The sequence below is a fragment of the Clinocottus analis genome, unplaced genomic scaffold, assembly GCF_023055335.1.
Source record: "Clinocottus analis isolate CAN_PGR_092001 unplaced genomic scaffold, fCliAna1.0.p SCAF_2, whole genome shotgun sequence".
In the NCBI taxonomy this organism is placed as follows: Eukaryota; Metazoa; Chordata; class Actinopteri; order Perciformes; family Cottidae; genus Clinocottus; species Clinocottus analis.
Window position 1 is genome coordinate 7,953,800 of NW_027175931.1, and position 20,527 is coordinate 7,974,326.

Here is a 20,527-nt window from a genome sequence, read left to right on the forward strand (position 1 = left end):
TCTCAGCTGAAATGAGTTTCCCTTCACAGGGTGTCTGGGCTCAGCCTCAGGGACAACAGGGGGAGCTCAGATATCCGAGGAAATACTGCTGGAATTAGCCATTAGTGTATAGTTAGTAGTTGAAATATGGCAAATGATCTTCCATTTGTATAACGTCTTCTCGTCTCCCGACCACTCAAAGCTGTACCCTGCAGGTTATCATTCAGCCATTCACACACAAGTGTGAAGCACAAGGAAACTTGGAACTGAAGGAGCCGGGTATTGAACCGCCGATCTGCTGATTGAAAAACGACCCAATCTACCTCTGCGAACCCACAGTGTCTGCAGAGGTAGATTGGGTCTTGTGTAATGAAATAGCTTTACCACAGTATTTCATAGTGACTATAAAATACAGTGAAATATCCATCCTTCGCATATAAATGAACAGTTGATGCCGTCAGTTACGGTAGCGCCAGATAACTGTAATTTATCAGCATAAAGCAATATTTTGAAGTGGTGGAAATATGCCTCTCTAGGTTCAGTGAGTCATGAGCCATCACCATTGTACTCTTGAGGTTTATATTTCTGCAATGATGATAGCATATTTTTATTCATCAAAACTGCTCATAGCCCACTAACCATTTCTGAGAGACAAGACGGGTTGGGCTGTTGCACCCTTGTGAGCACAAACCGTGTGGACATCAACCGGGAAGCCGAGTTATAGTTATACGCTTACCACCATAAACTGAAAGGGTCCAGTCTAATTTTGCCGTTGTGATTATTGAACAGTTAACATCAGATCAGATTATGTTTCATTATATTAGGTTGCTACAATTAGCAAAGTAACCTCTGTCTTGTTCGCAAGCTCGAGTTCAAGTAGCTGAAACGTTAGCTCGCTAGAAGTAAAGCCAGCAAAGTTAATGTTAGTAAAAAATTAATCAACATTTACAGTCTGAAGATGTAATGTTGGCTCCCTAACTGTGTTTATTCGTGCTTTTATAGAGCCGACTGTAGATCTGTAAAACAGAAGGGATGGGGCGAAGTTGAGATATGGATTTGCTAAAGTGCGTCTGTGAGACGATGGAGAAGTGAGGCAGTCAACTCCTCTCTCACTGTTCGCTCTCTTTCTCCTCGTTCTCGTTTACACTGTCGGGTAGTTCATGCAGTTCACATTTACGTGTTTAAAGTGTGTGTGTAATTATTTTTCTTTACTTTTAGATAATAAATGTCTTACAGAAAACATTGAGGACAAGTAATAACTTTAGCAATATTGTATTATTATGAATGATTGTGTTTTATACTTAAAAATACAGGATTTAAATACAAAGCAGATTTTATTATCCTTTGTAAATACACATTAACATCCTGCTATATACTACACTGGTACCGTAAAAGTCTATCACGTACCATCATCCATTTCACGATAAGATACTGTTAAAATAAATGACAGAAGCTGCCTCCATAAAATAACATTTAATTACTTACATCTCGGCTGCCAATATTTTATCGTTATTTTATGGGGAAATTGTCGAGATATTTAGTGGCCAGTTAGTAATTAACTTAATTCATCAAAGCAATTACATTAATTTGATTATTCTCTCGGGTCATATTTAGCATCAGTGTTATTGTTTTGCTTGTATCTGTAATCTAAAGTTTGCTCAGTTTGCTGGTTTATTTCTCACAAACAACCGTTTTAGTCTATTCTATTATGATTATCCTTAAAACAACAACAAAACATTGGCTTCATATTCATGGCTGTCCTGCTTTTTAAATATTGGCATCACACATTGAATTACCCATATTGCTCAACCACTAGACCACATCCTGTGTGCACTTTTACACCAATAACATGATGCTGCATCCACATTAAAAGGGTCAGACTTTAATGACTAGAAGTGGAGATGGAAACACTCTCTGTCCCTTCGTTGTAATTCAGAGATATCATGAATTTAAGACAGCTACAATATCTCCTGCTTGGTGAATTAGAAACAACAGAACTTAATACAGTTGAGGTCAACAAGATTCTCAGTTGGCGTTAACACTACTTAATAGAAACAAGTGCTTTCACTTATTTTGTCTGATTACATCTCTGCTCCGGTTGGAGTTAATCAACACGCAACACCCAGCAACTGTAAGAAAACTAACAGGAGAGTGTCAGAGATCCATCAAGCACAGTCTGTACACGCCTACCCAGTCCTGAGAAGTGGTCCAATTAAGCACAAATGAAAATCTGTGTGGGCCTTTAAGTACCAAATATTCACTTCCTGATTGACATACACTTTTTGCGGTTGATGTTTACTTATTGTTTTAGCTCTGGGTTGCTTTTGGAATAAACTGTAATTACTGTTCATCCACAGGCGTAAGCTACAGGCTGTCACTCAGAGTCATCTTTTAACTTTACAGGGAGCCAGTATTTGGATACACAAACAATCATTTTTTGGGTCGACCACTGATTTACAGCAAAGTTGGATTACCATCCAGATGAAACTGCCCTCCGCCCCTTTGTGTGGCATTTAACTTGTGGTTACTTGAGTAAAACGCCCTGTGTCATATTAGTACCAACAACTGTATTATTTCAGTTGGTACATGCTTACATGGTGTGTATTCCTCTATGAATTGAATACGATTATTGTGACAATTATCAAATTTACAGCCGCATTGGAGTATTGGTTAGTTTCTGGGTCGCTGGGCAAAATATGATGAAACAGCCACCAAACTGCAACAGATAGGTTTTTGGAGGCAACAGGATAGAAACTGCACAATGCAAAGAGAGGGCCATTAGAAAGGGCCCACAGCCACATTTGGCCCCGGGAGCCCGCGGCTGGTCAATCGCTTTAAGAGGAAAGCAGTCAATCACAAAAGTTGCTCTTACTTTACAGCTGTCTCTTCAGGCACTTCAAGAGACAGAGTCAGAGTTCCTGATGTCAGCTCACACAGCTCAGGACTCACGCAGTGCAGACCCTCAGTCACCTGAAGCACACACACACACACACACACACACACACACACACACACACGCACAACATATGTTATGCATTGAATTTTTAAAGATAAACCCACAGGAGCTTAAATTTAGCACAGAAGTTATCTCACCCTGTCTGCCTCCCACGGCACCACCAGCAGCCTCTGCCCAGGTTTGGGTTGCCATGGCTGCAGGGTGGGGGATGGCGGCGCTGTGGTTGAGGGGATGGTGGTTGGCTGCGGCGGCTGAGTGGCCGCCGCGGTGGTGGAGGCGACGGGGGTGGCCAGTTCAGGCGCGGAGGCGGTGGCGGGGTCCCAGTCGGCCGCCGGCAGGTCCAGAAGGATCTGATCACACCTCTCCCCCTCGTAGCCTTCGGTGCACCCACAGGTGTAGGCCGGTTCCCCCTCCTCCCCACCGCCGCTCCGGCTGCAGTTTCCATGGAGACAAGGGCTGCTGGCACACGGGTCTGTGAAAAACTAAAAGAACAGAGAAAATAAATACAAACAGGAAGAGGCAGAACAAAAAAAACAGTATCATCCGATGTGTTTTTCCATCTGCTGTCGTTTTGTGACACAATAAAAACCCTAAAATGTGAACCTGGCATCCAGCTTCATTTTAAATGGGTCAAGGAGTGGGTCATTAAAACCCTGTGGAGAACAAGAAAGTGTAATCATCACTACTCAGCTACTTCTTTTATTGCTCTCTGACTCAGCCACCTTCTTTACACCACTCATTTATTTTTATTCCATTTTGTCTCTGTGTTCCTGATAAATTCTTGCAGGTCTGCACTCCCTTGCTCCATTTTCACCACTCTTTCTTTCTTTCTCTCTCCATCTCTCTCTCTCTCTCACTGTCTCTCTCACACACACACAGTCCATAAACAAGGTTTACCCCAGTCATGCAGCAACACAAACAAACGCATCATGACAGCCTCCTTCATGCTGGCTCCCCCTTCCCATCAATAATTGATCATATTTGCAGGTGAAAAAGGACGAAGCCTTTGCTCATGAAGCTTACTGCTACTCTGAAGCTCGGAGCCTTCTTAGGCTTAAGAGTGTCTATAATCCTGCTGCCTCTTATTTTTATTTTTTGGGGCAAATTCACTCAGAATAAATCACTCAGGTATCTCCAGCTCCAGCTGTCTGATTTAAATGTGTTCAGAGAACAGTTTTAATAAAAACCCAGAGTAAAGCAAAAGAAAGGGGTTGAACAAAAGGATGCTATTGATGCGTGTACCGAATCATCCAGTGCAACAAGATGAATGTATTTGAGTGTGTATCTGTGTGTGTGTGTGTGTGTGTGTGTGTGTGTGTGTGTGCGTGTGTGTGTGTGTGTCTCAAAGAAACAGTGCGAGGCAGAACAACAGAGTGCCATTAGCAGTCCGCTGTCTCTGCGACCGAGTCACAGCTCATTAGTGGTAATCTCTCAGGTTTTCACTTGCGATGCCTCTATCAAACATTGTCTTTGCTCTGAAGCACAGCAGTCCCAACTGTCCCGGCACGCCACTCTCTGGTCTTTACACAGTCTGCTGCTCTTATCTACTCTCGAACGGCACCAGGGATTGAGTTTATCAAATCTTTAGAGGACAGCAGCGCTGGCTCGTCTGGGTTAAAGGAGACATTAGAGTCCTTCATGAGCCTTTTCTTCTGTCGCTCTTGATTTCTCCTCCATTCAGACAGGAGAGAACAGAATGTGCTCAAACACAGAGAGACTTATATGTGCACACTGTATACTTTATATAACAGGGACGAACAATGCGGTCTCAACTCTGTGTCATAAAAAAACTGATACATTTATCAATACATGTATCGATTGTTTTACATACATTAGCAGATATTTCCTATCTTCGGCTTATTTGCAGAAAATTGAACTTGTTTCTCAAGTGAAAATGTGCTGACACTCGTTGGCCCCAGCACTTAAATTGAGAAAGCTTTACATCTGTCAAATGAAATTACCTAGACTCAATCCAAGTCATTTGAAGAATTCCTTTTTCGTCCTTCAAAGGGCATTTTTACTTTTATGAAATGTTATGGCACACATGACTGATTTATTTTAATAAAAATTCCTCAAAATAATGGTTTCTTCCTGGCGTAGATTCTGGGCTTTGGGCTGATTGGCTGGTTGCATGTTGGCTTAGATACCATCACTTGTTGTGGCTACTCTCAATTCAATGATATCATTTTTGGATTATTTATGAAAAACTGTAATTGAGGAAAGAGGGCATTAGACCTAAACTTTGTTACATTTGTCATATTACATATTTTTACATACATACATGAAATTTGGTCTCTGCATTTAACCCATCTATAGCAATTTAGCAGCAGTGGGCTGCACTGAAGCGCCTGTGGTCACCCATGGTCCGCACACAGGTGTTTTCACTTGTGTGCCTGATTGGTCCTGTGTTTAAGGACAGCAGAGGTGTATAGAAAATGTGATTTAATGAGTTGCACCTGTCAAGGCAAGTGCACTAATTTGAGATTGGTGACTTGCACAAACCCCAGGTTATAACTTGGTGGCATTAACATTCAGTGCATATGCAGACATTTTCTATGGTCCCATTAGTATTCATATACTTAGTTACTCACTACCTTCCTGCATGAGATGCTTCCTATTCTCTGGCACCTAACGTCTCACATGCCCCGGGCTCTGGCAAGCCATGCAAATCAATTTCCTCTAAGCAGCTGATAATAACTCACATTAGTTCCTTTATCTATATTCCCACATGGACCAACAGACTGAACAAAGACATTCTCTTGGGCCAAATTAATTGCTTCACAAGGTGCTGTGATCTACAGTATTTGCTAATGTGGGATGCGGGACCCTGAGCAGGAAGGATCGATAAGGCCGGACGGCCGGAAACAGCAACGCTACTTAAGCCATAACATCAATTTAAACTGGTGCAGGGGCTGGATGAGTCGCACACACATACATACACACACACACACCAATCTCTACATTAGATTTCAGTCTTCACATTCGTTACATATTAATAGTGTAAGTGAAAGAAGTTAGACAAATGGTGAGAATACCCCGACTTAACTTAGCCATGCTTTTTTCACCTGACAAAGATGTTATGGTGACGTAGCATCCTCTTTTTTATTGAGGAGTTTAATGGCACCTTGACAGGAAAGAAATTCTAATGATGCATCCAACATATTTGATGCACTGTGTCACTGAGCTGTAGATATATATTTGAGGTGAGCAAGAAAATTGATGCACCTTTGTTGGCTTTCAAGTTTGTCTTTCGTAAAATATTTTTTCGGGGGTTTAATTAATACACTTCTGAGTCTTTTAGTTGATGCACTAGATCTTGAGTTGAACCTATACAAAGTGTGTCTACAGGGAAGCATATAAATACACATATATAGAGACATTTTTCCAATAGTAATTAATGATGAAGTCAAAATCCATTAGCCATGTCTTTTATGGGAACTTTTATAAAGATTATTCGGAAATCATGGAGCCATAAAATAAAGCGTCACAAGCATTTAATATATTAAATCTGTAAGATTACTTTCCAGATGATTTTCCACTGTTGTGCCCAAGTTTTAAAAGCATTAAAGAGTTGTCTGTTGGGCTACAGAGTTAGTAATCAATGAGACTTGAGCCTTGAGCAAGTCATTTCAGTAACTCCCAACCAGCTCAGCAGATCTGAAGCTGCCCGGAGAGAGTGAAAAGATAATTTCTCCACACAGATTATTAAACTGCCTGGGAGCTTCTCATATCACTTTTTTTTTCCAGAGTGTGAGTTGATATTACAAAGAAAGTGCATGTTGATGCTAAACAGAGGGTTTTATTAGAAAACATGATGCGGTAAGGAAAAACAAAGCAGTATTAAAGAATATATCCATTACTCAGGGATTTTAAAAACTGTTGTTGTTGCCAACTTGCAAGCAAAACGGATTTGCTTGTAGCCGGACCATGACTGAGCAGTATGTAATCCTTACAGCTAAAGAAAAATCAATAGCTGGAGTTGTGAGAGTTTTCCTGTGGTGGGTGTACCAGCCCAGCAAAAGTTCAACGCTACACCATGTCAGTTATTCGGTGGAGGCTACATTGGGAACATTAAAAGTTTTCCATCATAATTTTAATAGATTGAATATGTGACCTATAGCAGCGGCCCTCAACCACTGGGCCACGGTCCGTGGGTCCAAACCTGCCCAGCAACAAGCAGCAGAAAGACCCAGTAAGCAACTAGCTGGTCAACTTAGTGGAGCGTTTAGCAGCTAAAGAGACATATTGCACTCAGAAGTTGATAAATGATGATACTTCTTCCGCTGCTGGATGTAAACTGTTTTCTAACAAGTTTCTTGTTTTATATATATATATTAACTTAAAGGTATGTCAGGGTTTACATTTGTTTCTGTTCCTCCAATGCCGTTACGGCTGCATATTAATGGGTATGCTTTTGAAAACAGTTGGTCAAAGAGAGTTTGCTCTGAACGGGCAGATTATCAGCTGAGTTCAACACGTTCATGTGAAGCCACAACCCTGACGGAGCTGGCGCCGTTTTATAACAGCAGTCAACTGAGCGCTCCATTTCACCAGTTTATCAGCCACTTACTGTTTATGGGAGACTCATCTGAGCGGTAGATCACAATACTGCAGGGGTTCACTTTGATGGCCAGATCGTTCAGCTATTCACACACATGCAATTAGTTAGAAGGGCAGCGATGACTCTCTCGCTGCACACGAAAATAACACTAAAGTTAAAGATTCACACGAACAGCTAAAGACTGTACAAAATGACAATGATTTCAAAAAGGCTTTTCAGTGAAAGTCTGGACACGTGCACAAACACACACACGATCACAGTTAAACGGGAGAAGCTGATATGGTCACTCGGCAGGTTGTCTGAAACTGTTTTGCAGCCCCTTTACAGCGATCAAGATGGGTTGCCATGGCGACAGTAGCTAGGTAACGTGAGCGCAATTAGAAAAACAGTACTATACACAGTGTGTGTGTGTGTGTTTGTGTTTTTATGCTCCCGCCGCACCAGTCTCACACACACACACACACACACACACACACACACACACACACACACACACACACACACACAGTATCAATATTTGCCCAAAGAGTCTCATCATGCTGCAAAGAGACGATCCATTTTATAATCCACTTACTGCTTCATCTGGGCTGTTTATCACCGTTTGCCTCCCTCTGTCAGAGTGATAACAGCCCCTCCTCCCCCCATTCTCCCCTCCTGTGGCGGGACAATAGATACAGATAGCATTTGCCTAATCCCTCACTCATGAAAACACTCGTTAACAAATGAGGAAAATATCTCCACATGGGCTCAGAGAGGATAAATGTGTCTTGTTAAAACGTCCCTCCTGAGACGAGGGGACACTGAGTGAGGCTCGATAACATTGTGTCCGGACGAGTGCGTTTGCTGTAGCGACGCCTCGGTGCATCTGAGTCTGAGCAGCTTGAGAAACACTGAACGAGGTTCATTTTCATGAACAGCGGCCGTTGTTGAAAGTGAATACGGCGTCAGGTTGAGAGATTTAACCTTGGCTTCAGAAAGCATTTCAAACAGCACTTTAATTATTCGACCCGCTTTCTCTTTGTCAAGGACCGTTGCTTCAGCTCCCCGCAGATCACACTTTCCTTCAACGGACCATCTCCAACAACAACACTCAGTGAGAAAGTCTCAGGACATTTCACTAACTGCCTTTTAGTGAGCTGTGGTGCCAATGGGAGATAAATCCCAAACAACACACAATAGATACAAGTTCTCCAACCTTGTACACTCATACTTTGTATCAGGGACACTGATCAAAGCATATGTGTTTCCTTTAAACGGCCTTTCTCGTTATTAAGACGCCCCCAAGGAATGACCAGAATCAGAAATACTGTTTTGATCCCCAAGGGTACATTCGTATGACGGGGAATAGTTTGCAGTTGCCAACGTCGAGATTGTGTCACGACCATCGACGACAGAAACATTTGAATCTGTCTTTTGTGTCTGAACAACTGTGGTTTATAACATTACTTTGTCTGATGTGAGTACTTGATTGTCTCACTTGATGCCACTTATTTGCCATTTTGAATCAATACATTTGATTGCTTATGCGAGAAAACATGAGCGAAACTACACAAACACTTACTTAGTTACTAAGTTCACTGCAAATTAAGAATCCTTAATTTGCATTGTCAGTGTTCATGTTGTGATACTGCAGTGTGACTGCAGTATATAAACTTAATTTGATGTGTCGACAATGATCTTACATCTTATGATCTTATGTTTTAATAATGAGAGATAGTTAAAAATTGATGCGCCTGATCTAGATCCATCTTCTTTTTAAGACCCAGCGCGTATTTGTCAAGCATTCACTGTTTGCTGAATTCAAGGCTAGAGAAACTGGAGCAACTCTCTGCACTGCGTAATCTCAGAGGAGCAGAACAAATATGAGAAAATATACGGTTGGAGGGAAAAGTACAATCTCGCAACACGGAGTTCATGTACCTTCCAACACACGCAGCTATAACGACATTATTCTCCACAGATCAACAACGGTGAAACACACTGCATCCCGAGAGTTAAGGAATTACAAACATGACTATGTCTGACTATGTGACTGTAACAGCCAGGGAACAAACACTGTGTAATTATATAATCAATCACGCAGCAATTAGCTAGATGAACCAAATTAAACTTTCATATAGCCAGCAGTCATTTTATCTTGGATGTGCGGTGCGTAATGAGCACCCGCAATCCAGCTAAAACAAAATACTTAATTCATGACGGTGACAAAATAATGCTTTAAATTCATCCCTCAATAGAGTCATTTTCCCCTGCAGTATTCTCTCCAGTCTGCTCCCACGAGGGCTGAGCCCGGTGATGTGATCCGATTATTATAAAGAACCCGAAAAGATCCAGAAAAGCATTAAAAATTTCAATGGTGCATGAATAACTGTACTAATCAAATGTAAAATGTGCCACTGTGGAAATATCAACTTTCACATAGCCACAGGAATGTACGGAAGCACGGTACACTACTTTTGGGTCCAGACGGTACAAGTCCCCCAATGCATTCCTGATTTATGAGACTCATGTATTGAAACGCCAATGAGCAAGAGAAGTGCACAGAATGTATTGCATAAAACCAAACAAATACAGCAAAGAGTCGTGAATCAACAAAGAAGAGAACTGGTGCAGACGGCAGGTGATCTGTGAATACAGTTCTGGATACCAAACACTTTACACCCAAGAAGGAAGTTTGAACAAATGATGAGACATATAGGGCTCTGTGATCACTACAAACTAAGGAAGGCAAACTTATCCGAGAAAGGAACAGGACAACTCAGAAACTGTTTAATATGGATTTGCTCTTGTAAACAGTCAAACGGCTCACACAGTAAAGCGACTATGAGCTCTTCAAAGGAACAATGTCAGTTCTCACATCGTGATGCAAGACTGTGGCAAACGTTTCTGTCCTTGGCAGAAAAGTGACTATTCTTGTTCACCGGCCAATGGATGCAAGAGGATCAAGATTTTTGCAAGTCTAATCTCTGCTCCTTTTCATAATACAAGCGGTTGATGGAAACCCAGCTGAGTAACTGCCCACGTGTCAAATATAAGGCTTGATGAGTCGCAGCCACGGAATATTTTAGGTTGATGGCAGGTTTTAATTTCAAACCCTAATAAGATCTTGTCTTAGTTTTAAATACTGTACTAAGACAAAATATGACAAAAATGTCATGTTTTGGCTCATAAAGTAGGGTGACCAGACGTCCGGATTTAGGCCGGACAGTCCGCATGTTCAATGCCCTGTCCGGCGTCCGGCGCAGCACCAAGCCGGCTGCATATTTGTCCTCCTTTTTGGAGTTGCACCGGACCTAAAGAGCCGCGGGACCACGTCAGCGTTTCTGAGATTGTAGTGAGACACGGTGAAAAGCTGACGTGATGATCTTCGCAATAGAACATCTTTGATGTGACGTGTCAAGGCTTGGCCAATCAGCGTTTAATAAGTCGACAGAGCCCGTTTCTCAATATGCGATCACTGTAAAAAGCAGTTGGTTGACATTGTTTGAGTGCTTTTTTGTTTTCAAGGTGTTCGCTCATCTTACGCCTTCGACCTCCTCGACTCAATAGTATATTCAAAGACAGGGCAATGTGCTGTCTTGAGCTTGTGGTTGAGCATTAACGCAAAAATCCTGTCAGTATCCAGGCATACATTATTGGTGGGGTGGTTTATTTACACCCATCAGTCAGAAAATGTCAAAGCGAGAAACCCTTCATGATCCAAACGCGTCACTTCTGCTGTCGGCACACACAACTTAAAGACACCACTTTACTCAGCTTGAGATTTTTTCCTATTTCTCTCACAGTTACGAAGGAAGCTGTTGATTGTTAAAATGTACTTGTAAAAGTATCATTGATTTTGGACTTTTTACTTTTACAATACTGAGGTGTTGAAGCACTTTTCTCTCAAAGTCATTGAAAATAAAACATTATTTTATGGACAAAAATAAAGGAGACAGACAATCTAATTTTTCCATCGTGTGAAAATAAAACATAATTTTACTCTTTTCATTTTCAGCCTAAGAGTGAAGCTGAATAATCCTGTTTTATCGGCTCATTAAAATATATTAATGTCCTTGTCATAAGAAGACAAAAGAAACAGATCAGGGATTTTATTTTAGTCACTGCCTCTCGATTAAAGAAACACAACGGTGTCAAACATCTTGAGGCTTTTGCCTGTTTGGTGCGAAGCAGACCGACGTGAATGAACCACCAACTTAGAAGAGAACGATAGCTGTTGGGTTGTGTGAAGAGCTGATGTAGAAACAAGGCTATTCAGACCAAATAAAATAAAAGTTCCAGCTACTTCTAGACAGAAGCAAAGGACTTAAATAAATAAATATTCTCACACGAAACTGGACCTATTCACAAGCAGTGGGAAAGAAATGAGATCGAGAGAAACGTCAATGATCCCTCTTGGGAAATTGGGAATGGAAATAGAAATGTTTGCGTTGTCGGCACGATTTGTAAAATTAGAACATTGCAAAATCAAAAGATAAATGAAGAGAGAAACTCCACATGTAGCTAAGTATTTTTGGCAGTTTCTTCCAGCAGTTCCTGTAAAAGAAATCCAGCACCATGAAGTGTCAATACAATTACTCTGTAGCATTGATCTTGTAAAGCAACCACTGTTTGTTTCCCTCTCTTCAATAAGGAACGTTTTTTTCAGTACATTATGTGGTTTCAAGAGGCTGCAGTCTTCTCTAGCTCGTTTCTACATGTATTTTAATTAAGTTTTAACCATTTTGGGTGTCCAGTTAAACTGAGATGAAGAGTGTCAGCTGTCAGTGACGCTGTCTGTGAGATGATTGACAGGTGTCAGACAGAGCTGAAGCAGGAAGAGGTGGTTATCTCACTGAGTGCATGTAGAAGCAACAATGGATCTAACGACTCCTTGTAAATCAAAGTGACAAATCCATAGTTAACTGTCATTCCTCTTCGCTCGAGGAAGCAATGACGCCATTTAAAAAGATCAGAAAAATGTACTTTTAAGCTTTAAATCGCATAAACCTTTCACCTGTTAGCAAACAATTGCCTGTTTTCAAACCCAGCAAATATGCGGTGCAACATTAGCATTCGTTTGGAGGTGTATTTTTAGCCACTTGATGAATGTAAATCTAATATTCCCTCTCCCTGAACCAAAAGAAACACTAATCAACACTGGAAAAAAACTTCAAAAATAAGAGAAAAAAAATGACAAGGTATTTTTGTTTGTAAACTATGCCAATGAAACAAGTAAACATATACATAGTATTGGATTTCTTTAAATAATGTATCTATATGTATATGTATATATATATATATATATATATATATATATATATATATATATATATATATATATGTATATATATATATATGTATATATATATGTATATATATATATATATATATGTATATATATATGTATATATATATGTATATATATATGTGTATATATACATATGTATATATATGTATATATATATGTATGTATGTATGTGTGTGTGTATGTATATATATATATATATATATATATATATATATATATATATATATATATATATATATATATAAAGGAAGTATGTTATAATAAGCCTGTAATGCTCAAAAGTATATTATTTTTTTCCACTTAAGATATTTAAGATACGTGGGCTAATATTAAGTGTTAAACACAATATTTTGCCTTTCTGCAGTGACACTCCGATAAAGTTTGTGCAGCCCTTCAGTCAAACGCATAAAACACAATATTACTCACAAAGCCTTAGGGAGGGAGAAAGATGGATTTCACTCATTCACTCACTCCAAAGAGTACTTAAAGTACATGCTAAATGCATCGCGAGGAAAAATTTACATCCCGAAAACCGATTTCTCAGTAACATTTCCTTGATAAAGTGGCCATAGCTGTCCTTACTACTGCATCGAACTGGGTCATGTGATAACACACTTATCAATGAGTTGCCATCCCTCCGACAGCAAGAAAGACAGAAGACGAGCAAGGACACGATACTTGTTCATTAAAATCCGTTCAATCAGAAAACATGTAGGAATTTATTCCCCACAGCCAAAAAAAAAAGGATAAATTAAAAAAAGATTTAAACATTGTCTCCCAGAATTGTATTGTCCTCTCATGCACATTAGTCCTAATTTTTTCCAAAATGATATCCCAAACTATTCTGGGATAACAACTCCTCAATCTGCAACCATCTGCCTCATAATCCTCCGAGTTGTTGTACCATCCAGTAACACGGGACGATGCTTTCGTCGTGGACAGAAAGTGTGTTTTTGTCAACGGGCCTTTAATGTTATCTATTTCTGCACATCAAAGCGTTTGCCATCCCTCCCTCCCTCCCAAACTTCTCCATCACTTCCTGGCCCAGTAGCTTCAAAGAGCAACTCTGCTTTCAAAATGTGGATCCATGAAGCCTATACACGAACATGGCCGAGCACCTCGATAGATTTTGATCTCGCCTCGATGCATAAATAGATGTAAATGGAGGCGCAGTGGAAGTAAAAACATGCTAATGAGGCGAGACTGCCCTTCATGCTCATAATTTCCCATCTAAATAATATAATAGATTTCTTCCGTTCCTACGCATCTTTATTTTTTGTAATCGTATTTTATTGGAGCTTCATTTAGTCTGTCACTCAATAGCCAAAACACACAGCAGGAGGACACTTAGTTTGCTCCACAAGGGTCCTTGTGCTGCCGTCAAACAAATGACATGTAATAACCTTCCATGATTGCTCAATATCATCCCTTTAAAAGACATTTACCTCTCAACTCTGCCAAGTAAACAGACAGAAAGATAAGAGTGGCTTGGAGGAGTGGAGCAAGGAGAGAGGAAAGGCGCTGCAAGGCTCTATTTATACCCATCCAAGTAGCGCCGGGGCTGCAGGGGACTTGAACGCCTCTTCTCAACGGCTGGGACACCGTCGTCTGTCTTCTTATTCTATCAGACGGGGACTAAAATGGATCAGAAGCTTTCAGGCTCTTTGTGAATTTACCAGAAGCTTGGAGCAGATGCACTGACAGATAGAGTTTTAAGTTTTTGTTTGGTCACACACCATGCAGCGTTTCACATTGCAGCGACAACTAGTCTGTCTGCTTGATACTTCACAACACAGTTATTCTTGATTAGCTGCGAATATGGTGTCAGCGGTGCGACTACATCACTTTTAGCTGTCACCTCACTTGAAATATTAGGCACTTTTGTGCAGAGCGAAATATTGCATCTCTATTCAGACTTTTCCTACCATAACTTCAGCTCGGAGCGGGGCACGTAATATGAAAAATTACATATTTTGGATCGCTAACAAACCTTAACAAAGACTAATAGCTGACTTGGCTAGGTGAGCAATGTTTTTAAATATTTTCTTACAGAAAATGATTTTGTGCACGGTTCAAAACACATAAGCTGATGCATTTTTTTCCATAGCCATGTATCTCTCTCATCACTTGGCTCCCTGACAGGCGGGTTAATGTGGGCCATAGCTACGGTCTGCAACCACAAAACAGCTAAATGTGCAATTTATGAATATCGTTCAAAATACATGTTATAACATGTATTTCGATCGATATTCATAAATTGTTTATCAAAATAAATTGTTTGTGACTCAAAAGATTACATTATATTCATATAATAATATTTGTGAATTCATTGCACACACAAAAATAACTCAATGAATGAACTATTCAATTGTGGGCAGGTTTTCCATCCAATAATTTGTTTTTATTGCAAATGCTTCACATGGTTTTTAATTCAACATGGTCAAAACTGACTACCCAAAAATATATAAGAAATATAAATTTATAAACAGACTGATCAGGAAATTAACAAACAAAACTCCCAAAATAATCTATATAGTGCATCTTAGTGTCGCAAGATGTTGAAATGGTCGACGAAGTCAATATCTCCTACAAAGACAAAAAACTAAAAACATCAACAAACAATCCTTAAAAGTCAGAATCAGAATCAGCTTTAATGGCCATGTACATTATCACAAACATGGAATTTGACGCCGGATTCTGCGCCTCTGTAAAAATCACACCTACACCGTCACACTGGTGTGACAGTTAACTGACACCCTGGAAATCTCATTAACTGCACATTTTCCTGTGTAAGGCAATATAGCACATACTGTATAAAGTATGGGACCAAACTAATGTTTTCACTCACTCCTAACTTGTCAAAAACCAACCCTTGGTTGTAACTTTGGGTACCTTGGTCCATTATCATCTAAATGTCCATCTAAATCCTAAAAAAGCAAGATAAAGATAAGTGCACAAATGTCTTCAGCTGCTAGCTAGCTATCTAGTTGTTCTGTTAAGGCCATGTGTACCCATGTGCACGGCAAGTTAAGCCACGTTAGCTAACATTAAGTTGATCCTTTTTTTCAACCTGACCTGCGCACCAAAGAGAAGCCACCACCGACATGCTTCATCCCAAGTGAGATCAATTGCCCATATTAACCAGAACCAACATCCCCAGGCCTGACAACTGAAACAACAATAAAATTACAAAAAAATTCCACAGGGTCACTGACAAAAGGTTGGGAATCACTGTCACTGTCCTAGACAAATAAAGGTCCTGTGTTTGATCAATCCATCTACCTCTCTTTTCCATGTGCCTCATCTCGCTCTTTATAGACAAACGGCAACAAAAAAGCTACCTCCATACTGGACCAAAAACAAACTAAACTTCAGAACACTGCCCGTACTGTCCTCACACAATCGTGTAGTAAACTGTGTGGGACATATACTGTACTACATCCCCTCATGAGTAATGGTGACGCCTTTAACAGCTATATAGATAAGTAATGAGTGTAAGGAAAGCAGATTGGTACACGATAAATTACCATACACAAAGTGGACATGTCGGTCAGACAGTCATGATTATGGTGATGGTCTATCACCCGTAGCTGTGGATGAAAAATGGGTAGAATAATGTGTCTCTCACAGTTGCAGGCAGTTGTGGTCTGACGATGGACATATGTGCGGTTGTATACATAAATATCACTCATACATTATATATCAAGGACATTGCAGCAATAACTCCATTAGGTCAGCAGCTGTATTTTCGCGCTGCAGCTTTTTCTAAAACATTAAATCAGATGCAGGCTCTGCTGTGCAACACAGAACACTTAATGATTTGGATGGAAGCCCTCCTCCTGGCTTTTAAGCTGTCTCTCTGTATGACATGCTGTTTCATCATTACGTTCTGCTTATAAAGTTACTTCCCCCTGTGAGCCGACTTACTGAGGAGTAGGAGCATGAGTTATGACGCATTATAGGGAATTTAGAGTAACAGGTTTGGATATGGATTGTGCGTGATTTGTGGTTGGTGGTTTGTGTGTCCAAAGGGTGAATTATTTTCACTTTTTTTGCATGTCTCTGCAGTAGAACACAACAAACAATATCAACCAAAACCACTGTGGGCAAGTGCTGGCCAAAAGACAGCAATGGAAATATAAATAAAAAGGTCGGCACTGTAGCTCTCACAAGCCATCTTTAAATACAAACACTTTGGTTACATGATAATACCGGGGAACCATACAACCCACACATAACGAGTTACATATGTATATAAAAAAGCACATATATAAATATTATAAGTAACATCATCATACCTTCAACAACATCAAGCCCATGGATATTGACAGAGAAAGGGAACAGAATCTAAACCTGGAGTCAACCAAATACACAATAATATTAAGACAACAATACCACTTGCAGTATACTGAGCTATGAAGAGTACCATAGATTTAAAAAAAAAATAACAACCACCAACTAAAAAACCCAGCTCAAATGATAGTTTGAGCTAAGTTTTCAGACAGATCCTGTCTCAAAGCGATGCATAAAAATCCACGCAATTTTTATTTCTAAGCTGAATTACTGTAACACCTTATTATCAGGATGCTCTAATAAATGTCTTAAAGCTCTCCAATTGATCCATAATGCTGCAGCTCGTGTACTAACGAGGACTATGCTTATGCTTTTAAAAGAAAGACGCTCAAAATATGAGCAGGCGTACACACAGGCATCTATTAAAATGTTAATTTTAATCAAAGTCAGGTATACTGTATGCTTTGAAATTCTCATTCTTAGTTTGAATAATACATTTTCTCACGTTTTGATGTATACACCGAGATTTCACGAAATATTTGGTCATGGAAATTTGGTTTAACGTCATGGAAAAGTCATGGAAATCCATTGGTCAAAATGTGTACAAACCCTGTGTGGAGGCCGACGTATATAGTTCAAACTTGGCACTCTGGGAAAGTAGAAGTTGTCAGATCCTACACACTAGACCTTTAAGGGAGCTACCATTGTGTTTTATTTTAATTTCTCCAGGAACAAACACTATATCAGCTGGCAGATGGATGTCATTCTGCGGTGATCTACAAGCTCACCGTCCGCTCTGACCTACTTACAAAGATGGTTCCTTGCAAAACAAGATATCCACTGCATGAAAAAAAGGTGACGCTGACGCAATTAATCGGGTACCGGAATAAAAGTAGTTTCTGTCACTAAATCAAAGATACGAGGTGGCTGGAGACTTTTGTTGCTGTTTAAAATATTTCAGGTCACGTAAAAAAAAATTGAAATAGGTATGTTGCAGATGTGAAAATGAAAGCTTAATCTCAGGCCGTGTCTGGAGGTGGTGAGGCTGCCACAATGAATTTAGTCAATGAAACACTGAAAGTGGAACATCCTGTTCCCATTGTGACCTGGAAATCTGTAAATTATCACCATTAATTTGACCTGAAATTGGTTAACGGCATGAGGGCCGTTGCTCACAAATGATTCGAGATTGTGAAAACGAGAAACAAAGAACATGTCGTACCTTCTATTACTACTCAGACTGCTTCACATGATTTGTTCTTTGTGAATTAAAAAGGAAATAAATCACATTTTCTGCTCCGTGTTATTGTACTCTACCCCTATTGATCTTTTGGCTCTTCTCGTCATTGCGCTGTTGCTATGGCGACCCTAGAAGATGAAAGGGGGTTGTAACAATGAAAACTGGTACTCATGGTGGGAGGCGACCGCCGGACATGTATCATCGATGTCCTCCCACCGACTGTGTTCCCGAAAAGGAAGAACATGTTTTTAGAAGCCACGACTGAGAAGACGTTTCTTTAGAGGAGCTCCAAATCTTCTGCCACACCGCCTACATGAACATGTTCCACCGACAGCAGGAGAGCGAGGGACGACAGGAAGGATGCTCTGAAGCGACAACACCAAATATGACTCAGGGGATTTTTTTTTTATTCCTGAACAGAGTTGGTTATTTTATAAAGGATTGACCAATGTGTCAGTTTGTTGGAACAACAACAGAAGTAAATGTTGATATTTTAAAAAGTTGATACAATTGTTCCCATAAGCAACGGTCCCATAAGCAGCGGTCCCCAACCACCGGGCCGTGGGTCCATTGGTATCAGGCCGCACAGAAAGAATGAATGAATAAAATGTTGATTAAGATTATTATTTTTTTTTTTAAATGCCCGGATACATCCACCTGTGCGTCTGAGCCTCTGGACACGGTCACGTGATATGTTACCCCAAAAATGAAACTTACGGGTTAAAATCAAGGCAGAACATCCTAAAATCAGCACACAAAAAAAACCTGCACCCATTTCAACATCCTGTCTTTGTGAAGCAAAGTTTAAGTTACGGGGTAGAAAGGACATAAAGGTTTAAGTTATGGGGTAGATAGGACATAAAGGTTTAAGTTATGGGTAGATAGGACATAAAGGTTTAAGTTATGGGTAGATAGGACATAAAGGTTTAAGTTACGGGTAGATAGGACACAAAGGTTTAAGTTACTTGTAGATAGGACACAAAGGTTTAAGTTACGGAGTCGACTGGACATAAAGATTTAAGTTACGGAGTAGGCTTGATTTAGACTTTATTCAGCATAATGGTGAGTTGTATTTTTATGTAGTGTTGCTAATAACTAACGACCAAACGTGTCGGAAAAGACCACCAGACCTCAGGAGGGTAAAGTTGAAGCTCTTCGCTCTTCCTCCGCAGAACGAAACTTAAAGCAAGTGCAAAACATTATATAGTTTCTAACAGCCTTTGTGATTGGCTATGATGGGGAGTCTCCTAGTTTAGACTTTGAGCTCCCATTGGTGGAGCACAGGGTTGGATCCACCCCTCTTGGCTCACGACTCTTCCCAATGTTCAAGCGTCAGTATGTGTGCATGTTGTCAGCAATATGTATCTCGTCCTAATCAGCACCTGAATCTAAATTTCTAATCTAGCAAACTGTATTATGTCAAAACTGTCAAAGCGAGGCTAGATCACATGAAGCCAAATTTCTAATCTAGTGAACTGTATCACAATTTAAGCTCACAGTCCAGCAAGCTGAATTACATCAAAACTGACACACAAGGCTAAGTTCCCTTTCTACTAAACTATATATTTAAACTATAAGTCATCCAAATTGTCAGAGCGAACCCAACGTATCTGGCGCTGCCGCATTCTTGGTCCTGTGATTGGGTGAATGTCCTTGGGTCCCGGGCTTCTCTGGCGCTTACTGTTACATTTTGAGTTTCCTCTTTTCCTCTAGCAAACTTGTTATTTTTTTTACCTCAAATAACTCAATCTCATGGCCTGCTGTATAAAATGGATGCTTTAGCAAAATGGATATCTTCAACAGTAGTTCATTTTAGTTTTCATGCCGGTCGTATCATTTTAATAATAATAATAATAATAATAATACATTTTATTTGGAGGCGCCTTTCAGGTCACCCTACAAAATAATACAGGATAAAAAGATAAAAGCATGAAAGATATCAACAACAGTAAAACAGAGCATCAATATCAATACTTTTATTACGTCAAAGCTATTAAGTCATATTTATTGTCGTCAAGTCCGTGAAAATATTGTCTAACACAAAACCGGTCCGTGGCATAAAGGTTGGGGACCACAGCCCTCAAGCTTATTTTACAGGATATTGTGGCCATCAGCAAGAAATTCCATTACAAAAAAAATGAAATAACACTAAACAATGTGAATCCGTTCTAACTTTCCTACCCAATACCAAATACAAAAGTCAATAAA

At 40.0% G+C, this 20,527-nt stretch overlaps 1 protein-coding gene across 1 annotated transcript in view; it reads right to left on the reverse strand.

The window, feature by feature from the left end:
• dner (delta/notch-like EGF repeat containing) overlaps window positions 1-20,527 on the reverse strand; it is a 49,676-nt gene that overhangs the window by 19,212 nt on the left and 9,937 nt on the right. Inside the window, exons 2-3 of the mRNA XM_068585748.1 lie at window positions 3,073-3,417; window positions 2,852-2,949 (exon numbers count right to left, since the gene is read on the reverse strand). Coding sequence (XP_068441849.1) covers window positions 2,852-2,949; window positions 3,073-3,417 — 443 coding nt within the window. The remainder of the gene's footprint in view (window positions 1-2,851; window positions 2,950-3,072; window positions 3,418-20,527) is intronic.